The sequence below is a fragment of the Ranitomeya imitator genome, chromosome 5, assembly GCF_032444005.1.
Source record: "Ranitomeya imitator isolate aRanImi1 chromosome 5, aRanImi1.pri, whole genome shotgun sequence".
Taxonomy (NCBI): Eukaryota; Metazoa; Chordata; class Amphibia; order Anura; family Dendrobatidae; genus Ranitomeya; species Ranitomeya imitator.
The window spans coordinates 45,702,451-45,721,990 of record NC_091286.1 but is presented as its reverse complement, the minus strand read 5'-3'; the positions used below and the strand labels follow the sequence as shown (position 1 = coordinate 45,721,990).

Below are 19,540 nucleotides of genomic sequence, written 5' to 3'. Positions count from 1 at the left end.
CAGCCTGGTGCAGGGCTACAATTTTGTTTCTGGTGTCCTTTGACAGCTCTTTGGTCTTCACCATAGTGGAGTTTGGAGTCAGACTGTTTGACGGTGTGCACAGGTGTCATTTTATACTGATAACAAGTTTAAACAGGTGCCATTACTACAGGTAATGAGTGGAGGAAAGAGGAGACTCTTAAAGAAGAAGTTACAGGTCTGTGAGAGCCAGAAATCTTGATTGTTTGTTTCTGACCAAATACTTATTTTCCACCATAATATGCAAATAAATTGTTAAAAAAACAGACAATGTGATTTTCTGGATTTTTTTTTCTCAGTTTGCCTCCCATAGTTGAGGTCTACCTATGATGTAAATTACAGACGCCTCACATCTTTTAAGTGGTGGAACTTGCACTATTGCTGACTGACTAAATACTTTTTTGCCCCACTGTACATGCTTTCGAGCACATTCTGACTAGACGTGCTTAGCCTCGCTCAATTCAAGAAGTGAGCAAGGCCATGCACGTCTAGTTGGAATGTGGCTAGAAATGTGCATATATACTTGCGGTTACATTACCGCCCGCTTCCGGTCCTCACATCAGAGATTCCAGACATAGCTTGCTATTCGTGCTGTGACCATTCACAAGTTTGCAGTCAACCAATGACTACAGACTTTAGTGCTGAACCCCTTTAAAGCACCACTTCAGTATTTTTTTAATTGCACCACTGGAGTGGTTCTTTAAATGTAATTCCCCTGCCCTCCGTCTCCTACTAACCTGCCGCTGCCTTCATCGTTATCCAGCTTCGCTCTCTTCAGTCTCCTGCCAGCGCATCTCCGGGGTTTCATGGAGCGGTGTGGAGGTCAATTTTCAATACAAGACTGAGAGACTCATTGTGGCCGCGTTATGGCTCTTTTATAGACTTGTGTTGAGAACTTATGACATAGCTTCTGACTTCCCGCCAGTCAGAAGCTGCACTCACAAGATGACTGGACTGGAGCGGTGTCGAAAGACTGTGAAGACGCCAGAGGGTGAGTATATGACTAGGGATAGGGGACTTATACTTAAAGCCCCACTCCAGCGCTGAAAAACAAACGCTGGAGTGGTGCTTTAGTTCACATGTGGATTTCCTGAGAGAGCAGGAAGTATGAATCTAAAAAAGCCCCAGAGGTCAGTGTGAAAGTTGCAAAATTTTTCATTTTGATTTTTAATACAGATTGTGATATGGGGTAAGAAAAAACCCCAAACATGGCCAATATAAAAAAATACATGTAACTCAAAAACCTGATTTAAGAAAAAACAGGCCATTCCCTGATGACACATTCTCGAATACTTGAAGTATATTCGTTATATACAGTTCCCTTATACCCAAGCGTCAGGTCCATAGTTAAAAAAAATTATGCATACATTTCACTGATTGACCTAGCTGAATACTAGATCATTGTTGCTCAGCATTTTGTAAGCCAAATTTTGACTTTGTCCACGTTTGATAGACCATGAAGGACATCCTTGCTTCTAGAGACGCGATGGGTCTTTTAAAGACAAGGAAGCCAATTGGTGTTGGGGATATTTTTAGTTGTAGAAGTGCACAGTTCTCTTGAGGCTGATAATGTCCTGAATTTTAAGATCATTTTTTGAGAAACATTCTATGAAGATCTCAGGAGAACTTTTGTGTTATTTGACTTAAAGGGTTAAAGAGCTTAGCCCTGCATGAGCTGGAACCGCTCCGATTACTCCACTCTCCGTCTACACATGCTAATTTAACGTAATCTAAAATCATGTAGCACACACTAAATAACTTAATCTAACATCATCTTACATCTGGTAAAGTTTAGAACAATTCATACGTTCCCCCCATAGTCACAACGCATTGAAACGCTAAGAACTGATGGGCAGTAGACTGCACAATAAAACCGCTCGTTGCTTACACAATAGGAGGAAAGTGTAAAAGTTCCTGGGTTTTGCTTATTTATTGATTTTTCAAAATATCCTACAGAGCTCTTACTTTTGGATTAGAACAGATATTGCACATAGGGATTTCTTTAATGGAACACTTTATTAATCATGGATTTCAATACGTGACAAGACTCTTATTTGTTTCAACTGGATTTCATGTGGAACAGCCTATGTACAGGAACCTTGTGAAATTAATTTAGGGCTGTTTTTTTTCTTTATTTTTTTGTTTTTGTTCGGTGTTTAGTGGCACCTTAAGTTCCTTATTCGCATCTTTTCCTGTTTAAACATACAATTTACTACATATTTCGGTCATGAGTTCCAAGATGACTCTTGGATTTCACTGCTGAGATTTGATGAATAAAATATTATAAGGAACTCTTACGTTTCGATCATCACATACCTAAAAAAAAAAGAAAATTGTACAACAAAGGCTAGAAACACAATTAATTAATGACTTGACAAATATGTTCGTTACCCACAGGCAATAATGTGTAAGTAATGTCGCTCTTGGTAAGTGGTCAAGAGTGTGGCAATGGCCCAATGGCTGTGGTAATATGCAGCGTGCCACCGGTCTGGTCAGGGCTGATCGTGGCATACAACGTCAGAGAAAGCGGCGAGAAGGGCTTCCATTTTAGCATGATCATTGCCCATATGATGCATGGGCATGCACCCCAAAATCCCAGATATATTTGCTGGAGAAATTCTAGGATACTAATCAAAAACATTCTTTTCATTGTTAAGCCTTAATCCCTAATGACGAAGCCTAAAATAACCTTTTTAGAGAACATTTCACCAAATTTTTCACTTTCATGTCGGGCTAGAAACATGATGTAATAGCAATTGCAGAATGGAATAAAATATAATATAAATATATATACCAGTATATATTTTTTTTCTTAAAAAAAGTTTTACCTCTCAAACTTTTTGGCGCCTAATGAGTTAACACCCACTTGGGCTTAACAAATGTTGTCTAAGTGGATGTTTTTAGATATCTGCTCTCACAAGAAGGTCATGTGCCCAGTAAAAAGTATCTGTTAACACCCACTTGGACTTAACAAAAGTTAACTCTTTATGTGCCCAAAACTTTAATTGCTAATATCTCTGCAACGGAGAGGTAAAATTAAAAAGCAACCAAAAACATTTTATTCCACTCTGCAGCCGCCACTACATTGTAGGTTCAGCTCACCATGTAAGATTTGATGAAAAATCATCTTTAAATAACGCTTTTCAGTAGCCATATTTATATTGCCATTTACTTGGCTATATGACACTTTGTTTTATGTGAGACAAATTGTATTTTTTTTTAAAAGCTATTTTATGAGACACAGAAATTACTAAGTAGTTATCATATTTGTATAAATTACCGTATATACTCGAGTATAAGCCGAGATTTTCAGCCCAAAATTTTGGGCTGAAAGTGCCCCTCTCGGCTTATACTCGAGTCACGGTTGGCGGCAGGGTCGGTGGGTGAGGGGGAGAGGGCGCTGAGGCATACTTGCCTAGTCCCGGCGATCCTGGTGCTCCCTCTGCCGTCCCACGGTCTTCGGTGCTGCAGCTCTTCCCCTGTTCAGCGGTCACGTGGGACCGCTGATTAGAGAAATGAATATGCGGCTCCACCTCCCATAGGGGTGGAGCCGCATATTCATTTCTCTAATCAGCGGTGCCGGTGACCGCTGATAGAGGAAGAGGCTGCGGCACCGAAGACCGTGTGACAGGCAGAAGGAGCGTCGGGACTAGGTGAGTATGTAATATTCACCTGTCCGTGTTCCACACGCCGGGCGTCGCTCCATCTTCCCGGCGTCTCTCCGCTCTGACTGTGCAGGTCAGAGGGTGCGATGACGCATATAGTGTGCGCGGCGCCCTCTGCCTGATCAGTCAGTGTGGAGAGACGCCGGGACCGGACGCTGGGAGCTGCAAGCAAGAAACGTGAGTATGGCATTTTTTTTTTTATTGCAGCAGCAATGGCACAGCTTTATATGGCACAGCTATGGGGCAATAATGAACGGCGCAGAGCACTATATGGCAGCTATGGGGCAATAATGAACTGCGCAGAGTACTATATGGCACAGCTATGGGGCAATAATGAACGGTGCAGAGCACTATATGGCACAGCTATGGGGCAATAATGAACGGCGCAGAGCACTATATGGCAGAGCTATGGGGCAATAATGAAAGGTGCAGAGCACTATATGGCACAGCTATGGAGCAATACTGAACGGTGCAGAGCACTATATGGCACAGCTATGGGGCAATAATGAAAGGTGCAGAGCACTATATGGCACAGCTATGGAGCAATACTGAACGGTGCAGAGCACTATATGGCACAGCTATGGGGCAATAATGAACGGCGCAGAGCACTATATGGCACAGCTATGGGGCAATACTGAACGGTGCAGAGCACTATATGGCACAGCTATGGGGCAATAATGAACAGTATGGAGCATCTATTTTTATTTTTGAAATTCACCGGTAGCTGCTGCATTTTCCACCCTAGGCTTATACTCGAGTCAATAAGTTTTCCCAGTTTTTTGTGGCAAAATTAGGGGGGTCGGCTTATACTCGGGTTGGCTTATACTCAAGTATATACGGTAAGTGTTTTTTTTTCTACGTTCATTTTTCACACTTAAAAGTCCACCTTAAAACCAATGTAGCCACAAGAATCTGTTCAATGGAGGTAAAACAAAATTGTCCTGTAAATATCTTGTAGGACTTGTGCACTTGACGATTTCAGGTGTGTGAACCCGTATAGGGGGTGCATAGACTGCCCAAAAAGTTTGAAGTATGTAACGTACCTACCTGACCCTGCTCCGGAGATGTCTGTATTTGTCACCAGTCGCTGCCGCACTGACTCTGCCGGTCATGATGGTGTTGAAGGAGGTAGCAAATGGTAATGCCCTTTTTGTTGCTAGAAGCCATGTTTGCCGCCCAGTCACCTTAACTCCCCCTGCAGGGCCTGCCAGGTAACATTTATTTCTGGTTTGGTCAGCAGGTATGATTAGTATTTCTTTCTGTGGCCTGTAGGGTAACACCACATCCAGTTTGGAGAGAGTTGGCAGTTATTGTATTTGGTTTATCTTTAAACATTTGATGTTGTATCCTGATCCTAACCTGGCTTGTCACATCTACCTCGTCTCCTTTTGGGATTCTCCTTAACCTTAACCTCGGCTGGTTATTGACCCGGGCTAGTCTAGCTATAAATAGTTTGCTCCTCAAGTCTGCAGCTACTCTGTCACTGCAACCCAAGGTGCCCGCTTGTAAGTCCAGATCCCTGTAAAAGGGAAAGGCTGGAATGCTTCTGGATAAGCCAAGTAGAGTGACTTGCTCCAAGCCTGTATGAGGTACCTTTTTTGAGCTTTTGCATTGGATGAAATAGAAAAAGTAGATTTTCTCCTTAAACACATTTATATGGTATTTCTGGACTTGGATTTGCATAGGAATCCTTGGAAAGTTGGAGTGGGTCTCTCACTTCTGTATACATTAGTACTCAATTTATTTACAGTCCTAGTTAAGCCAAATTGAAGCTACTGTAAGTCAGGAAAATAGCGGTCTCTTAGGAGCGCAGTGAGGACAGCAAGGGAATTAAAAAGGGAAAGCAGGATTCAACGCAGCTCCAGCCGTGCACCTTCGAGAAGGAACAAATGAAACTTGAATAAACAAGCACGGTCACAGGAGCGCTGAAATGAAGCCAGGACAAAAATATTGGTATAAACCACAACACGTTTCAACGGTACCCCATCTTCATCAGGTGGAAGTTTCACCTTATGAAGACTGGGTACCGTTGAAACGCGTTGTGGTTTACAACAATATTTTTGTCCTGGCTTCATTTCAGCGCTCCTGTGACCGTGCTTGTTTTTTCAAATTGAAGCTACTGGGCTCTGTAGTTCACTATATAAAGCCTGCAATCCCTGCAGATTGGGTCTCAGACAAGGATTTGTGAACTTGATGTGGAAACCTGACCCAATAAATGCGTTGTTGTTTGGTTTTACTATATAGGTGAGGAAATGCGCTGAAGTTCAGTTAGTGGCCAGACAGCCCAGGATTTATTCTGTTTTGTATTGTGACTTACCTTGCTGTGTAGGAAGGTTGTGGCCAGTTATGAAGGTAATGGCCAGGTATGATGGTTGTGGTCTGGTATGAAGGTAAATAAAAGGGGACCAGTGTGAGACATGTAGATCAGGAGAGCAGACTGTAAGTCATTACATGTCTCGCACTGGTAATGTCCCCTTTTATGTAAAATAAGATCTGGAGGCAGATTCTCCGGAAGATCTATATCCGGCCCATAGATCTTAATAGCTCATTTACATATTAAGAAAAATGGAGATTTCTCTGGAATAAAAGATCATATTGCAGTTATCGCGGTATCAGTTTATTCTACTTTCTATGACCTGCATGCCCATATAGACAGGCTTAGGAGGGTTGATCCCACTGTCAAAATCCCATTCAAGGCTACATTCCAGCAATGAATATTTTGTAAGCTTTTGATGTTGAAGATGTTTTGCAGCATTTTGTACCTATTATGTAAATTGCGTTTTTTATCATAGCATTTTAAAGTAAAATTGTTTGTGTTTTTATCTTGTTTTGTTTTTTTTTTGTCTCTTGTTAGTATGTCATGTTTTAACCACTTAGCGACCGGGCCAGTTTTTACAATTCTGACCACTGCCACTTTGTGGTTATAACTTTGGAACACTTCAATGAATCCCAGTGTTTCTGAGAATGTTTTTTAGGTATGGAACGGGATGGAGGTGTCATTCAATGCGTTGCTAATGAAGACTCGATGCAGATTAAAACTTGAGAAAGTTTAATGCACAGGTTTACAATGTCAACTCGTTTCGAGGCTGAACACAACCTCTTCATCAGGACGGATATTGTTAGGTTTTTGTCCTGATGAAGAGGTTGTGTTTAGCCTTGAAACACGCTGACATTGTAAACCTGTGCATTAAATGGGGGTCTATATAACAGAAAGTACCCGAATGTGACACCATGATAAAATCTGCACCCCTCAAGGTGCTCAAACCCACATTCAAGAAGTTTATTAACCCTTCAGTTGCTTCACGAGAACTGAAACAATGTGGAAGTAAAAAATTAACAAACTTTTTTCACAAAAATGTACTTTAGACACAATCTTTTTTATTTTACAAGGGTAACAGGAAAAAAATGTACCTCAAACTTTGTTGTGCAATTTCTCCTGAGTACGTGGATACCCGCGGATGTGGGAGAAATCCACTGTTTGGGCGCACAGCAGAGCTCATAAGGGTAGAAGCGCCTTTGATTTTTTGAATGCAGAATTGGCTGGGATCAAGAGCAGACGATATGTCGCGTTTGGAGAGCCCCTGATGTGTCTAAACAGTGGACACCCCCCACAAGTGACCCCATTTGGGAAATCGCACCCATCAAGGATTTTATCCAGGGGTATAGTGAGCATTTTGAACCCACAGGTACCACTCAGAATTTGAGAACATTAGGTCGTCATATTGAATATGTCTTCATTAGTGTTGAGCGCAAGTGCTCGCCACTCCAGTTTGCATTGGGTGATCGGGCATGCACCAAATATCGTGGGTGCTTCAGTCCCTGCCCTGCATGTTTTGCGGCTGTTAGGCACCCAAAGAAAACATGCGGGGATCTGGGATACTCAGTGTATACCAAAGCACGTGATGCAAACTCAGGTAGTGAGCACTTGTGCTGAACACTAGCCGTCATATCGTCATCATTTTTTTTTTACTTTTGAAAAAACCCAATTCTAACTCCAATCCCAACTGCAAAGAATGGGAAAAATTACAATTTTTTTTATTTTATAATTTTTATCTAACTAAGGGGGCAACAAAGGGGGTTTGATTTACTATTTTTTTTTATTTTGATCACTGTGATAGACCCTATCACAGTGATCAAAAGGAACCAATAGGAAAATTTCCCTATTATTGCAGGGTACCAGCTGGCTGACCTCAGCGGACGCACTGATCATGCGCCTGCCAATTTTTTTTACAAGATGACTTGGAGTGACGGGGGACAGATAAGGAGGGCTCTGAGTGGCAGAGATACTGGGGTGGCTCGGGGGACCCCTTTCCTCTTTTCTCAAATATGCTAAATCAAATCAAAGGAGAGAAAAATTTATCAATCTGCCTTTTTTTTTGTGATTGCTGTTATTCAGTGAATAACGGTGATCACGTGACACTGGATCGTAAAAACCGGGTGTGATCATGTTCTCCAGGGTCTCCGCTATCCCCAGTAGCCGAGACCCCGGAGATTTTCCAACACTGGGGGGGGGTCGCTATACCCTTATTTCTCTATACCGTTAAAAAGCGGTGCTGAGGAATAAGTCACCCTAACTGCTGCCATTAAAAGGCTTATTGGCGATCAGGGGTCCAACAGCAGAAGTGCGCTGAAATCGTCTATGTGGCTTGGACATGCGGATTTTCCGCAACTAATGTAATTCCATGGGGAAAATCCACGAATAAAAATAGAAATGCGGATTTACAACAAGGCACCGCAGGTCAGTTTACACTGCTTAAGCAAAAAAAAATAATTCTATAAATTCTATTCACTTTGCTGGAACTGTAAGATGCTTCATTATCAAAAGTTCAGTGTAGGAAGTTAACCTAAGAGGATCCTGTTAGCGTTATAAAGTCTGTTTTACAAGAGTTACAAGACTGAAATACTGATACGAAGGTCGGAAGAAGCTCGGAGATCGTGACAAGCGCGTGTGTCATGGGTATCACTCCGTGTGTTACCAACTTGTCTCCTTGAACTCCTCTTCATCAATATGACATTAAGCAGTCAGAACACGGTGATCACAATCGGCTGTAATTAAGTGCTACAAGTCTCTTTTGCATAAAATGACGCGTCTATTCTCTTTTTTTTTTTCTTTTTCAGTTTCCATAGCAAGACGTGTACAAGATCCCTTAGCTGAGCTGGTGAAAATTGAGCCCAAACACATTGGAGTTGGAATGTATCAGGTAAGGCTGTGCTGCGCTGTGTCTCTGTAAATCAGCGGCAAAATGTCTAATTTGTAACAGAAAATATCAGCCTATTTAATGCATTTTTGTAATAGTAAAAGTATCAATTCTTGTATTTGATGTCTTTGAAAAAAAAAAAATGTATATATATAGTTAGTAAAATGTATTCTTGAATTTTTATTTTTGCTGTTTTCGAATTGTATAATATTTTTTATAACTGAATTTACACAAGAGTTCTAATAAAACATAACCTGGCATACACACAGAGCAATTAATAATCTATTAAAAAGACAAGTCTGGGTTTGTAACCTGATCTTGCGAGGTCTCGCTGTTCAAAGACATTTATACTTCTCTTCATCACTCATCATCATCACTCGAGCCTGTATCTCTCTTTATCTTTGAAGGCTGGAATGCAGATCAGATTTTTGTTTTTACTTTACCATAACAGCTTGTGGTAAAATAAAGAGAACACTAAAATCCCACCTCCTAGATATCTCTGAATGAAATATTCCAGTTGCAAATTTTTATTCATTACATAGTGGAATGTGTTCAGAACAATAAAATATAACAAATTATCAATGTAAATCAAAATGACTATCCCATGGAGGTCTGGATTTGGAATGATACTCAAACTTAAAGTGGAAAATCAAATTTCAGTCTGATCCAACTTCAGTGGAAATCCCTCATGACAATGAAAAGATGCTCAGTATTGTGTGTGGCCTCCTTGTGCCTGTATGACCTCCCTACTCTAGAACCCGCAGAACCACTCCTTTATTGAGTGTGTCCATCTGTTGTCTATTCCATTTGCACAACAGCATGTGAGACTGATTGTCAATCAGTGTTGCTTCCTAAGTGTGCAAATTGCCTCTTCTGAGAAAAAGAGGACTTAAACTCTATAGCGCCACCTATTGGAAGTAGCGATCCTACAAGTCACAACCAACTCCCCAACGAGTCGTGCAATATGACTTAGGATTAAAGCCAAATCAGTATCTCAATTCGCAGACACGGTGTTTCGGGCTGTTGGCCCTCGTCAGTGCGAAGCATGAGAACTGATTTGGCTAGGTGAGAGGCTCTGGACTGGGGTCTAAGGGGTATCGTTTCTCCTTGTGGAGAGTGACATACCATCTCTGGCCTGTCAAGGCAAGGTGGCTTATTCGCCGTGCAACGCTCCTCTAGGAGCATTGCATGGCGAATAAGCCTCCTTGCCTTGACAGGCCAGAGATGGTGTGTCACTCTCCACAAGCTTCCTAAGTGGACAGTTTGATTTCACAGAAGTTTGATTTACTTGGCGTTATATTCTGTGGTTTAAGTGTTCCCTTTATTTTTTTGAGCAGTGTATATATATATATATATATATATATATATCGACATTATCAGAGACCCATATTTTTCATTTTTCCATCCATGGACCGGTCCAAAGTTTTGTTTTAGCATTGTGAGCTGTAATTTTGATCGGTACCCTGCTGGATACATATTATGCATTGATTGCTTTTTTAGTGCATTTTTTCGAGGAGGTGTTGCAACTGATAAACGTCATTCGTGGTGGGTTAATTTTTCTTTCTTTATTTTTTTGCTTTGTGGTGTTTATCGCACGGATAAACCCATTTAATATTTTGTTTAATAAGTCATTTTTGTGGACCCAGCGATGCCAACTATATTTTCATTGTTTTTTAATCTTTCTTTGTAACTAGAGACAAGGTGGATAATTATAATTTTAATGTCTTTTTTTAATTTTTCTAATATTTTTAAAATGTTTTATATCTTGGTCCCCTTTAGGGGACATGAAGCTTCAGTATTGCATTATAAACTGAATTTTAACGGTCTGTGCTTCATAGGAGCTCAAAGACAGAGGCCTTCAGGTTGTTCCCGACTGCCATGATAAAACCACCGGAACCTCTAGATTGTATTGCGGGTGGGGTGTATGGGGGGGGGGGGTGGTGACGCATCTCGGGGGGATCGTTCCATTTAAATGTCGCTGTCAATTATTGATAGTGGCATTTAAAGGGTGAAGCAGCAGCGATTGGTGCCAGCTGAGACTAGGTTGAAATTTTATATTGAATAGTGAATATTTAAAATTTAGATTATATTCTTTCATTTTTTTACATCAATAAATGCAATATATATATATTTATATAGATGTATGTATATATATATATATATATATATATATATATATATATATAAACTGCTATTATTTATGTAAAAAAGTAAAAGAATATAATTTTAGTATGAATTTACTATTTTTTTCAGCTATAAAATATATTTTTAAAGTATCATATACAAACATAAAAATGATTAAATAATTCTATATATAATAAATGAATAATTATATATATATTATCTCTTTAGTAATCGGATCCGTTGCAGACGCCGGATGTCTCTATAATTTATTACAGTCTGTGTACTTTTGCCATCGATATCTGGTTTCATTACAGTGTAGACATGCGATATCGTGGCTCGCCTCGGCTAATGCTAATTGATTAATGGCTGGACACTTCGATATAATCCCGCGCAGTTGTTAACATATTTATTATACTTATATACACACACCAGCCATTTGTAGCATTAAATGGCATACTTGTTCTCATGGGTTATTCATTTTGTAAATGTAATATTGGAGCTTTTGGGACTCTGAGCTATTGATGAATGTGACTCTTATAAGAATACATAGCGGGGACTTGATTTTACACAGCATCGTAGAAGAACACGGGCGGTCGGTGTGGCTTTGCAGTTCTGCACATGTTCTGTTTCTCCTAATGAACATGTGAAGCCATAAATTATTATTACCGGGTAATGATGAGTTACTCGCTCGTTTTTTCTAATATGCGGTCATCGTTTTTAATCTTGAGTTTGTTAAACAGATAATCAGGTGGGTAGAAAAAAAGTTGAAAAAGTGTTTTTGCAACCAATTATTTTATTTCTAGAATACAAGTACATCCAATAAAATAAAATAAAATAAATTAAATCAGTTTTGTTAAGAAAAAAAAAAGTACCATTTTTTATATCCAGGTACTGTTCAGATATCCATGAGCTTCCATATTCACAGACTACGACCCCAACGGAATCTGATTTGTCCCTTTTTTTTTATAAACTACAGAATGTATGTGACAATAGCCTGGAAAGAGCATCCTATATGCTAGTGATAAGCATACGGATACAGAACTAATAAAACTTTTACGAATTTCCTGAAAAATTTTATTTACCAGGAAGAAGTTTTCCTCTCTTTGACCTTCCTCATACCGCTCTTCTACCTTCTGCCTTTTTCTTTACGGCGCTGCCGTTCTGCGCGCCATCATGTGGTTTGTGACCTGCCACAGAGGGAGAGGTATAGAGACGTCCTCGGAGAAGCAAATCTCCTTCCTTAGATTCTTACTGAATTTATTCCAAGCATAACTAATTTTTTCAACCGATTTTGAGCTAATCTACCAAATTCCAATTACTTGCCATCGTCGCTGATACATGTTCTCAGGTTTTCTTAGAATTTTGCTGTTCCTTTATAATTTCTACTAGAAATGTATGAATAAATTGATAAATGGGTGATGGCATGATAGGTGGCGCTACCTACACATTTTATTCTGTCCAGTCAGTGTGGACACTATTTTTTTTTATTACGAGGAGAATGGTAACATCCACTTGTCAATTTATATATACATTTCTAGGAGGAATAACCAAAATTCTTATATAAAAAAAAAAAATGCTCCCCAATTTTTTTTTTTTATGATGAATTCAAATATGTACTAAAACAGGCATGTGAGCAGATCTACCAGATCTATTAATATTTACCAGTTCCACCAATATTTACTAAATCGGACGTGCCAGCAGATCTACCAGATCTATTAATATTTACCAGTTCCACCAATATTTACTAAATCAGACATGTCAGCAGATTTACCCATAGTTGCCAGATCTATCAATATTTACTAAATCAGACATGTCAGCAGATCTACCAATAATTACCAGATCTACAAATATTTACTAAATCAGACGTGCCAGCAGATCTACCAATAATTACCAGATCTACCAATATTTACTAAATCAGACGTGCCAGCAGATCTACCAATAATTACCAGATCTACCAATATTTACTAAATCAGACGTGCCAGCAGATCTACCAATAATTACCAGATCTACCAATATTTACTAAATCAGACGTGCCAGCAGATCTACCAATAATTACCAGATCTACCAATATTTACTAAATCAGACGTGCCAGCAGATCTACCAATAATTACCAGATCTACCAATATTTACTAAATCAGACATGTCAGCAGATCTACCCATAATTACCAGATCTACCAATATTTACTGAGACGTGCCAGCAGATCTATCAATATTTACCAGATCTACCAGTATTTACTTACTCAGACATTTCAGCAGATCTACCAATAATTACCAGATCTACCAATATTTACTAAATCAGACATGTCAGCAGATCTACCAATAATTACCAGATCTACAAATATTTACTAAATCAGACGTGCCAGCAGATCTACCAATAATTACCAGATCTACCGATATTTACTAAATCAGACGTGCCAGCAGATCTACCAATAATTACCAGATCTACCAATATTTACTAAATCAGACGTGCCAGCAGATCTACCAATAATTACCAGATCTACCAATATTTACTAAATCAGACGTGCCAGCAGATCTACCAATAATTACCAGATCTACCAATATTTACTAAATCAGACGTGCCAGCAGATCTACCAATAATTACCAGATCTACCAATATTTACTAAATCAGACGTGCCAGCAGATCTACCAATAATTACCAGATCTACCAATATTTACTAAATCAGACATGTCAGCAGATCTACCCATAATTACCAGATCTACCAATATTTACTGAGACGTGCCAGCAGATCTATCAATATTTACCAGATCTACCAATATTTACTTACTCAGACATGTCAGCAGATCTACCAATAATTACCAGATCTACCAATATTTACTAAATCAGACATGCCAGCAGATCTACCAATAATTACCAGATCTACCAATATTTACTAAATCAGACGTGCCAGCAGATCTACCAATAATTACCAGATTTACCGATATTTACTAAATCAGACGTGCCAGCAGATCTACCAATAATTACCAGATCTACCGATATTTACTAAATCAGACGTGCCAGCAGATCTACCAATAATTACCAGATCTACCAATATTTACTAAATCAGACATGTCAGCAGATCTACCCATAATTACCAGATCTACCAATATTTACTAAATCAGATGTGCCAGCAGATCTACCAATAATTACCAGATCTACCGATATTTACTAAATCAGACGTGCCAGCAGATCTACCAATAATTACCAGATCTACCAATATTTACTAAATCAGACGTGCCAGCAGATCTACCAATAATTACCAGATCTACCAATATTTACTAAATCAGATGTGCCAGCAGATCTATCAATATTTACCAGATCTACCAATATTTACTAACTCAGACATGTCAGCAGATCTACCAATAATTACCAGATCTACCAATATTTACTAAATCAGACGTGCCAGCAGATCTACCAATAATTACCAGATCTACCGATATTTACTAAATCAGACGTGCCAGCAGATCTACCAATAATTACCAGATCTACCAATATTTACTAAATCAGACGTGCCAGCAGATCTACCAATAATTACCAGATCTACCAATATTTACTAAATCAGACGTGCCAGCAGATCTACCAATAATTACCAGATCTACCGATATTTACTAAATCAGACGTGCCAGCAGATCTACCAATAATTACCAGATCTACCAATATTTACTAAATCAGACGTGCCAGCAGATCTACCAATAATTACCAGATCTACCAATATTTACTAAATCAGATGTGCCAGCAGATCTATCAATATTTACCAGATCTACCAATATTTACTAACTCAGACATGTCAGCAGATCTACCAATAATTACCAGATCTACCAATATTTACTAAATCAGACGTGCCAGCAGATCTATCAATATTTACCAGATCTACCAATATTTACTAACTCAGACATGTCAGCAGATCTACCAATAATTACCAGATCTACCAATATTTACTAAATCAGACGTGCCAGAGGTTCCCTAATTTGGAAGCTCCGTACATGCGCAAACCAAGCATGAATAATCATGCCTCTGTATGTATCTTTATGTAGTTTACAAATGAGAGACGACATTTGACATATAATTAGTAAAAATATTTTAGCAGCCAATGGAAAACTAAACATAGGGATGAGGCATAAAATAAACAGGGGAAGATCTTGCCCTCACTGTTTGTGCATTTTTCTGCATCTTCTGGGAACAGCATTGTTGTTCTGTAGAAAACACTGGGGTTAATTTCCTTTTCATATTATCAAATTGCTTTAGCTAGTTAGTCAGCCTGAAAATATGCCACTTTGTTTTGCTTTCTTTTGCCATTTGACTGCATCTGTCATTTTTTTCAAATTTCAGTACATGATCTGGTAAAATGAATGTCATTCAAAAGTATAACTCGCCGAAAGCCCGGCTACCAGGAGGAAGGAACTTTATTCCTCCTGGCAACTTCCGGCTTTCAGTCAAAGAAATGCGGCCGGCGTGACTTCTTTCACTTCATTACATAGCGAGTGAGGTCTGAAACCACGCCCTGGCACTGACTGACAGCCGGCTCAGCAGTGCATCAGTGGTTACAGCCATCACTCACTATGTACTAAGCGGTGCCAGAAGCTGCTTCGACTTAACCTCTATGACTGAAAGCCGGAAGCTGCCTGGAAAAATAAAGTTAATTTTCTCCCAACAATCGGGCTTTCAGTTCAGAGGCCGCACAGCTTTAGAACGCTATTAATTTGCAGATTAGTAGTGTTCGGGGAGAGAGCAGGTTCTCTGTAAGGTCCGCTTCTTCTAAAAGTGAAAAAACCCTTTACGAATTGAAACATTACACAGTGCCCACGCAATCCGACGGGTGTCTGTGTAATGGAGGAAAGGACAGCTTCTCTAGATAGACCCTCTTTGTAATCGCTCTCCAATCTGACCCAGAGATGAGGGTCTCCAACTGTAAATCCCCTCTATTAACTTCCTAACATAGAAAGATGTTCCCATAATACACTGTGTTCCAAATTATTATGCAAATAATATTTCCTCATATTTTCTCTAAATTACCTGTCTGAATTGCAGTCTTGTTATTTTCCAGTCTTCTACTATGCTAGTATAATTGCAATGTTTTGGAACAAACTGCCTATGAAAACTGTATCTTTAAAAAAAAAAAAAAAAAACACTCAAAATGCATGTTCCAAATTATTATGCACAGCAGAGTTTTCAACCTTTTTTATTTAATTTTGAACAAAAAAAATGGTCAATTGTGAAGTTATAAGCATTATCAGCTTATTACAAAATGAAATCAAACAGTTTTCAAGTGAAAACTTTATTCTAGGTGATGTTACATTTGCACATAGGACCCTTGTTCGAAAGAAGCTTCTGAACTCTCTCGTCCATTGAATTTGTCAGGTTTTGGATGGTTTCTGCTTCAATTGTTTTGCATGTGGACAGAATACCTTCCCAGAGCTGTTGCTTAGATGTGAACTGCCTCCCGCCATCATAGACACTCCTTTTGATGATGCTCCAGAGGTTCTCAATGGGGTTGAGGTAAGAGGAAGATGGTGGCCACACCATAAGTTTGTCCTCTTTTATGCCCATAGCAGCCAGAGATGCAGATGTGTTTTTTGCAGCATGAAAATGATCTTGCTGCGGAAAGCATGGTTTTTCCTCTTTAACCATGGCAGGAAGTGTTGTTTTAGAAACTCCACATAGATTATGGAGTTCATATTTACCCCTTCAGGGATCATAAAGGGGCCGACAATCTCTCTCCCCATGATTCCAGCCCAAAACATTACTCTACCTCCTCCTTGTTGGCGCCTTAGCCGTGTTTTCATGGGGTGTCCATCAACCAGCCATCCTCCTTCCATCTGGACCATCGAGCGTTGCACGGCACTCATCGGTGAACAAAGCAGTTTGGAAGTCAGCCTTCATGTCTCGTTTGGCCCACTGGAGCAGTTTCTGCTTGTGTGCAGTGGATAGAGGTGGTGGACAGGATGGCTTACGCACAGCTGCAAACCTCTGAAGGACCCTGCATCTTGTTGTTCTGGGGACGTTGGAGGCACCAGCAGCTTCAAAAACTTGTCTGCTGCTATGACAAGGCATTTTTGCAGCTGCTCTTTTAACCTTAAGCAATTGCCTGTTGGAAAGAGTCCTCGCTTTTTCCTTATCAGCACGCACACGTGTGTGCTGGGAATCAGCTACATACTTATTGATTGTGCGATGATCACGATGAAGTGTCTTGGCAATGTTGATTGTAGTCATGCCTTGACCTAAATACTCCACAATTTGTTTCTTCTCAGCAGCCGACACATCCTTTTATTCAGTCGCCATGACAGCACAACGACAGCACAACGAGAGAGGGGATCCGCCCTTCAGGGACAGGAAACCTACAGACATAAAAAGGGCGGTACCTCTCTCCCACGTCAGTTTGGTTTCCTGTCCCTGACAGCGGAACCTCTTTCAGACAGGCCCTGAGAAGAGGGTCGAAGTTAAGAAGACTCCCCACTCCTGGCGGCCCGGTACAGGTAGCGGGGGTCCCCTACCTCGGCCCGTCCAGGAGGCAGGAAGCACCACACAGCAGGGGCACTGCGCGGTGTAGGTGGCAGCAGGAAGAAGCAGCCTCTGACATAGGCTAGCTTCTCGGGCGTCCGCAGCGCAGAGGTACCTATGAAGAGGTGCTTGGCTACTTGGGGTCCCGGGAGTCACGCTGTTCCGGGCGGGGACGCGGCATTGGTCCGGAGGGGGTCTGCTGGCGTCCTGGTCTGCGTGTCGGCTTGGCGCCGCCGCCGCGTCCTGAAGGGGGCGTGTCCGGATGACGCGGCGAGCGTCGCGGCCGGATGACGCGGCTGGGCATGCGCAGTAGCGTCATCTCCGGCTAATGGCGGCGCCCAGCTGCGGGAACGGTCGGGGCTTCGGGGAGGGGTAGCGCAGCGCAGCGGCGGACGATTAATGACCACCTGGGATTCCCTGCTGGCCCCCATCTGGGGGCGGTACCTTGGGGGTATTTAAGGCGGCAAGCTGGGATGATCAGAGTTCCTCACCCATTCCATAATGGAGTCGCCAGAAGGAACTATCAGCCAGCAGCAGCAGCAGGAGCCGCAGCAGCAGTCAGATAAGCCTCGTAGAAGCTCCCAGCGTCGGTCTAGTGGCAGTAGCCGCGCTGGTGGAGCTAAGGAGGCACGGATCTCTATACCAAAGTCCTCAAGCCGTAAGGATTTGCCGGCTACGAAGGACCCCCCATCTACGGTACCACTCATTACTGGACGGGGTAAGTGAGCTTCGTGAAAGTCCACTTAGTGATTATTGTGTTCCCCTTGTCTTTTTTCCTCTATCAGGGGAGGAAAAGTTTGTCCAAAGCCAAACATAGGCAGTGTGCCGAATGTGCAGAGCCGCTTCCAGATGGGCATTCGAAAAAATTATGTAAAATATGTATTCAACGTCTACTGGAGGAGGAGGCGCCTGATCTGACCTCTACAATAAGAGAGATGGTGAGACAGGAAATTAAAGGTGCCGAGAGATCCAAGTCTCGGGGAGCAGAAGCTAAAAGATCATCCCCTTTATCTGAGGTAGATTCGGACTCGGGTGAGCTGAGCTCAGGGTCCCTTCCGTCTACTTCCTCCTCTGAGGATCAGGAGTCTACTCGAGCCTGTTTGTCCCTAGATAGGGTTAACCATCTGGTCAAAGCAGTTAACAGCACAATGGGGATAGAAGATACCCAGTCGGAATGTTCCATTCAGGATGTTATGTTCAGGGGTATTGAGCGAAAATCCCGAAGAGCCTTTCCAGTGATTGACAAAATCAAGTCGTTAATCTCAAAAGAATGGAAGAAACCAGAAAGGAAGGGGTCGCTTTCGCCAGCCTTTAAAAGAAGGTATCCCTTTGAGGAAGCGGCTTCGTCCTCATGGGATAAAGTCCCGAAGCTGGATGCAGCAGTCGCTAAGGCATGCAAAAAAACGTCTCTCCCCTTCGACGACTTGGGGAATTTGAAAGACCCGTTAGATAGGAAATTCGACATCTTCCTTAAAGGAGCTTGGGAGACTTCAGCGGGGTCCTTGAGGCCAGCTATAGCAGCCACTTGTACCGCTCGATCCTTGATGGTATCGTTGGGTCACCTCGAAGATCAGCTCAGAGATAAAGTCCCTAGGTCGGAAATATTGTCCTCCATGCCCATAATCCAGGATGCCGCAGCCTTCCTTTCAGATGCTTCAGCAGATTCGGACAGGTTGGCCGCCAGGTCCTCGGCATTATCCAATGCAGCCAGGAGAGCGCTATGGATAAAATGCTGGCCAGGGGACTTACAAGCTAGAACAAAATTATGTAGCATTCCTTGTGAAGGAGCTCACTTGTTCGGACCGGTCCTAGACGAGCTATTGGAAAAAGCAGGGGATAATAAAAAACGCTTTCCCTTCCTAGGAAGACCCTTCTACAGACGGGACTATAATAGAGGATGGTCCAACCGCAGAAGACCATATAGAGACTCCAACAGAGAATCTACTAGATATGACAACAGCAGAAGGAGGGGTAGAGGATTTATGTTTAATCCTTCACGAGAGGTTAAGAAACCACAATAACTAGCGGACCAGGTGGGG

The 19,540-nt window shown here is 41.3% G+C and overlaps 1 protein-coding gene across 3 annotated transcripts in view; it reads left to right on the top strand.

Moving 5' to 3' along the window:
- Positions 1 to 19,540, top strand: part of SRBD1 (S1 RNA binding domain 1) — a 268,478-nt gene that overhangs the window by 166,252 nt on the left and 82,686 nt on the right. For all 3 annotated transcript variants that reach the window (XM_069768624.1, XM_069768625.1, XM_069768626.1), the window contains one exon: positions 8,802 to 8,884. In XM_069768624.1, the coding sequence (XP_069624725.1) occupies positions 8,802 to 8,884 (83 nt within the window). The remainder of the gene's footprint in view (positions 1 to 8,801; positions 8,885 to 19,540) is intronic.